At 60.6% G+C, this 5,649-nt stretch overlaps 1 protein-coding gene across 1 annotated transcript; it reads right to left on the reverse strand.

Annotated features, from left to right (window-relative positions):
* Positions 1–1,308: 1,308 nt before the first annotated feature.
* On the reverse strand, positions 1,309–3,756 carry TRIL (TLR4 interactor with leucine rich repeats). The gene has a single exon (XM_021689776.1). The coding sequence runs from the start codon at positions 3,754–3,756 to the stop codon at positions 1,309–1,311; it is 2,448 nt and encodes an 815-aa protein (XP_021545451.1).
* Positions 3,757–5,649: the final 1,893 nt, after the last annotated feature.

The raw sequence follows: 5,649 nt of genomic DNA on the forward strand, positions 1-5,649 counted from the left end.
TTGCAAAATAAATCATTATTTCACAGTGAGGTTTAAGTACTCCTAACAATTTTCTGGTTTTAGTAGAAACAGACAACCACTGATGTACCCTTTTTCACATTTTTTTCCAATAATTTCTTCCCCCCTCTTTCCTATAGAGTAAGACATTAAGGTGATTGAAGGTTACGCTGTCAATTGACTATCACCTTTTGCTTCCCTCCTATTAGGGAACTGCCTTTATCACTTAACGGTGCAACTCAAGAGAAGCGGGGCACAGCCTGCTGTGTGTGACTGATAAAAACATGAGAAGTACCACATCATATTTATTCCAATCTGGACACAGTGTCAGAGATGCGGTTAAGTGAACCGGGAGGCTGCGGTTCCCTATGCGGTCATTGGTTATGCACACCTTACATTCTTTTACCAAGTCTGGCACTGACATTTCCTTTTCCATATATAGGTTTAGAAAAAATAAAATTAAAAAGCCACAGGAGCAACCCTGACAGAGAAGTCTTGCATGCAGCCTTCTCCTGAGAAAGTAGGTAATCTTAGTTAACCCCAAGGTCAGCCAATGTTCTTGCGGTGTTAATGTTAAAAAGAAAATACTAGTTGAACGGCTCAGCTCAACTAAAACAGTCCTTGAGTTTATTGTCAGTTTGTTAAATGTCCGAGCTCTTCACATTGTTGAAAAAAAATAGCGTCTCTAATTATTTAAACATTAAATTATCCTGAATGTTCTATTAACCAACATGAAAGAGTTCCTTGGCAGGTGTGTTGAAATTTACCACCTGTTTACAGCATCTCCCTTCTTGGCAGAGACCACCAGCCCAGTGCAGTCCAGGTGCCAAGCCTCCTTTGTAATACTAATAAGTTCCTTTTCCCTTAAATAGGACAAAACTCCTCTGTTTCACACTGAACAAACAAAAAGCATTCTGGCCATTCCGGGGGCAAAAGCGCCCTTTTCTGCCCCAAAGGGGGCCAGGCTCTTGCGTTGCAACACCACCAAAGCCATATCCATGGCTGTGCCCAAGGTCTCCATGTAAGAGAAGGCTTCCCACCTCTGGACTCTACCATCCGTTTGTCCCCTACTCTTGGCCTTGACCACCAAGTACCACCCATTCACATCATGAGTGGGTACTGGGAATTGGGGGGGGGCGGGGGCGCCGAACTGGCTTCCCCTTTGGCCTCTCTGGCAAGTGCACAAAAGGGGGAAAGGAGAAGCTCTGATAAAGTTAGATCTTCCCCTGAGGTGGGCTGAGGGGCTCCACGGGAAGTGGCCGGCTCCTCAAGGCCAGTGAGATGGTCTCCACACCCCTGGAGTCCCTGGACCTAGTCAGCAAATCGCTGCAGAAGATGGTCCTCCCGCCTCAAGCTGCCACCTGTACCACCGCCCCCGCTGTCCATGAAGCGGTCGCAGGGGAACTCGATGAGGTCCGCCTCGCTGAGAGCACACACAGTGGTGCGCGGCCGGTGTGACTGGAAGCCAGAGAAGTCCGCAGACACGCCGGTGCCCATGGAGCGCAGGGGACGTCGGGTGGAGTACATGTGTCGAACATGCACAGGGGCCCCACCCTTCCGCCTAGCCCGCAGCTTCCTCCGCAGCCAGCGGGACGCCCAGGCGGCCAGCGCCAGGAACACCAGCAGCGCGTTGACGGCCAGCAAGACCAAGGTCAGCAGCTGGTAATCGACGCTGCTCCGGCTCCCAGGCTCCGGGAGGGTGACCAGCCCGGCGCAGTGGTCACGGGGGGCCACCGGGCAGACCCGGCCCCCGAGGACGCCCTCCACGCACACCAGGTAGGGGGTGTCTCCGCGCAGCTCGCGCAGCGTGGCCGAGTCGCTGCGCTCCGGCAGGTAGACGAAGCGGTGGAACTTGGGCTGCTGGCCAAAGCGGTCGAAGAGCAGGCGGAAGCGCGCGCCGCCCAGCGGTGGGGGGCTTCGGTACTGGCGCACCGCCCAGCGCACCGAGGCGCTGTCGGCGCCCACCGCCTCCACCGTCAGGTTGCACAGGATGAACTTGTTGAAGTCGCAAGGGTCGGACACCAGCGGCGGCAGGACGACCCCGCCGTCGGACTGGGCGGCGCTTTCGTGCTGCTGCGCGGCCAGGCGCTGCTTCGCCGCCGCGCGCTGCCAGGGGTCGCCAGCGGGCGGCGGCGCAGAGGCGGGCGCGGCCGTCGGGGTGGGCTCTGCATGGGCGGCGTCTGCCGGAGTCGGAGGTCCCCGCTCGGGCTTCTGGAGCAGGTCCAGGGGGTGTGGCGCCGGACCCTCGGCAGCAGCGGCGGAGGGGTCCGGCTGCTGGAGGCCCGGGCCCCGTCGGCTCAGCCTCAGAGCGCTGCGGTTGCCCAGGAGCTCCCTGGCGGCCGCATCCCAAGCCACCCCGGGCAGAAATCGCTCGCGCTGCTGTGGCTGTGACTGCGGCTGCGGTGGCAGCTCCTCCGAGAGGCCGCCTGCAGGGGGCGCCACCTCCTCCCCGCCGGCTGTGGGTAAGGGCCTCCGCTGACCTTCGGCGGTCGGGGAACCTGAGGCCGAGGGGTCTGCACAAGCCCCGTTCTGCAGCTGCTGGTCATCCAGGTAATCCAGGTACTTGCCCCGCAGGGCCGGAGGGTGGCGACACTGCACGAAGACCGTGAGAAGACGGCCTTGCGAGTGCCAGTCGCCCATCCAGCGCTTCAGGCCCCGCAGACGGCAGTCGCAGGTCCAGCCATTGCCGTCTAGGTCCAGCCGGTAGAGGGCCGGGCTGGCGGCGAAGATGTCCCCGGAGAGGGCGCTGAGCGCGTTGTCGCGCAGGCTGAGCTCGCGCAGCCGGCCCAGGTGGCCAAAGACAGTGGGGTGCAGAGCGGACAGCGCGTTCCCGCTAAGGTCCAGCGCCTCCAGGCTGTGCAGGGGCTCCAGCAGCGCCACGGGCAGCTGGCTCAGCCGATTCCCCTCCAGGCGCAGCTCGCGCAGGGCCTCCAACCCCCAAAAGGCCTCCGGCGCGAGGTGCGTGAGCTGGTTGCCCCTGAGTGAGAGGAGGCCGAGACGCGGCAGGTGCTGGAAGACGCGCGGCCCGAGGTGCTGGAGGCTGTTGGCCGAGAGGATGAGGGTGGAGAGGGAGCGCAGCGGGGCGAAGGTGGCTGCGTGGCGTAGGGAGGGCTGCAGCTCGTTGGCAGAGAGGTTAAGGAAGCGCAATTTGCCCAACTGGGCAAAGGCGTTCTTGCCCAGAAAGCGGATCCGGTTGGACTCCAGATGTAGGTAGAGCAAGTTGCCCAAGGGGGCGAAGACCGCGTCCGGCAGCGCCCCCAGGGCGTTCCCGTCCAGCCGCAGCTTGACCAGACTCTCCAGGCCCTCGAAGGAGCCGCGGCTCAGGCGGCCGATCTCGTTCCCGTTGGCGTAGAGGATGCGCAGCTTGCGCAGCGGGGCCAGCGTGCCCGGGGCGAGCGCCTGCAGGAGGTTGTTCCCCAGGTAGAGCTCCTCTAGCCGGGAGAGCTTCTCAAAGGTCTTGGGGTGCAGAGAGCGGATCTGGTTGTACTGCAGGTCCAGCCGTCTGAGCTGCCCCAGACGGTGGAAGTCGAAGGCCGTGATGTTGGTTATGAAGTTGCCGCCGAGGCTGTAGGTGAGCACGTCCTGGGGGCTCGGTAGCGAGCTGGTCTTGGGCACGGCGCGGAGCCCCCTGTTGGTGCACAGGAGGTGCTGGGGGTGCTGGCAGTCACAGCGCTCCGGGCACACGGGCTGGGCCCGCGGCGGGAGCGCGAGGCAGCCGCACACCACGAGCAGGAAGCGCACGGCGCGGGCAGCCTCCATCGCCGCCCGCCCTGCGTGCTGCGGCCGGATCGTCCTCTTGGCCCGCCTGCGCTGTGTCTCCTCTGCATTCCCCTTGGCCTGGCCAGAGTCGCTCAATGGCCTCTTTCGGACTCCGCAGCGCGGTCCAGCCCCTCCTCCGCCCTTTGTCCGGTGGCTGGCCCGGGTCTCTGCAGGCGGGCTTCGCCCCGCCAAGTCAGGCGGCTCAGGGCGCTCCGGGAGCTCCGGGTGCTACTTGTTGCATTTCTGCACAAAACTGTTTCTCCGGGTGTGCGTCGGGGGGCGGAGGGAGGGAGCCAGACCTGAGCTTTTTGTTTGCAGCTTGAGTCCGGAGAGCTGGATTCCCTGGCACGGATTCTCCCCGCCGAGCGGATTCCCCAGCTGCAGGCGGGAGCCCTTCCAAGAGCTCCTCGGGGCGCGGCTTGGCTGCTGCGCGCCGGCGGCTCGGCCCCCGCAGCCCGCGCCTCCTGGCTCTCGGTCCCGGACCAGGAGCGCGGCCTCGGTGGAACAGCCGGGGGAGGAGCCGGGGGTGCGCAGGCTGCGTCCGGAAGGGACCCAAGTCTGCGAGTGGCGGGCAAACCAGGCGGAAATTCGTTCTTCCCACACTCTGCCCCCCGGGGATGCAGGCGGAGAAAGAGGAGACGGCGGAGGGAGGACAGACCCCGACAGGGGGAGGAGGAAACGCTAAGTGGCTCCGCGTCTGGTCAGCCCGAGCCCGGGACGCCGAGTGAGAAAAGTAGGGATTAAAAACAGCTGTACCGGTCGGCCCTCGACGCAGGGCTGGGGGCGGGGGTGGATTACCCGGCTAGCAAACGGAATTTGCAGACAGAGACCTTTTTATTTTAGATGAGTACCCCAGTCATTTCGGCGCATTGGGAGCGCGGCTCCTCTTCTTCGTTTTCAAGTCACTTGCTCTTCCAAGTGTCACCCCGCGGGCAGTGCACGCGCAAACATCCTGTAAGAAGTTTAGGGCAGCCCAAGGTTGTCTCCAAAGAGCTGTCGGTGGACTACCGTCAGAAGAGGCCAGGTCACCCCGTCTGAGTGTTGCGTGTTTGGGTTTTTTGACCGGGCTGTACCGGTGGCCGGGGAGAGGCATCGTCCCACGTAGGGATCTGAACTGGGTACTCGCTTGGCCCTGCTGTAGGTAAGAGCCTGGAGAATCCCAGAACTGGTTCTACCACCGCGAAGAAGGTGTCTCTGTCAGATTTTGGTGATTTAGTTCGATTAATCCTCCTTCAGTCTTACAGCCCTTGGGGTAGGCTCTGCACGTGTGCACAGATACAAAATCACCTCCACAGACCCTCTGGTAACTGCTACCTGCGGGCCTCACCGGCTCGATGCCTGGGCTTGCAGGGATCTTCAAAGTCTTGAGGCCCAGAAGTTCTCCGGCCTGGGCCTGGCTTAGTAGGGGAGTCTCACCACTTACCAGTATAGCATGGAGCATTTGTCCCTGGCGCCTTGGAGGGCAGCCCCCCGCTGAGAATGAGGATGGGCAAGGAGTAGCTATTTTTTATCATTTGTTTATGCAAACAGTCTTGCTAAAAATAAAGGCCCCTTCCCTCCCCACCCAAAATGTTCAGAAAATGTAATTTTAAGGATCTGCTCTGTGAAAAATTAAAGGAGACATATCCTCACCTCAAGAGGCTGACTATCTAGTGAGGAGGGCAAGTCTTGGAAATGTTAAGTCATCATCTAAGGCAGTAGCTGCTGAGATACAAGGTGAGTTTTAGTAATTCCAGTGTTTGGCAGTGACTGAGTGTGCCTCATTTAGCGATTTATGTAGGCGGGTGATAGAGACGAGTTCTGAATTTCAGGAAAGATGAGATCCTTGGCTGCATGGTCAAGGAAGACTTAGGGGAGAGCAGGTACTGGGGGCTCCAGGGCGATGCGCAGTGG

This window comes from Neomonachus schauinslandi, chromosome 12 (genome assembly GCF_002201575.2).
Source record: "Neomonachus schauinslandi chromosome 12, ASM220157v2, whole genome shotgun sequence".
Taxonomy (NCBI): domain Eukaryota; kingdom Metazoa; phylum Chordata; class Mammalia; order Carnivora; family Phocidae; genus Neomonachus; species Neomonachus schauinslandi.

Coding starts and splice junctions, on each gene's coding strand:
- TRIL (XM_021689776.1), bottom strand. CDS start 3,756: ATGGAGGCTGCCCGCGCCGTGCGCTTCCTGCTCGTGGTGTGCGGCTGC.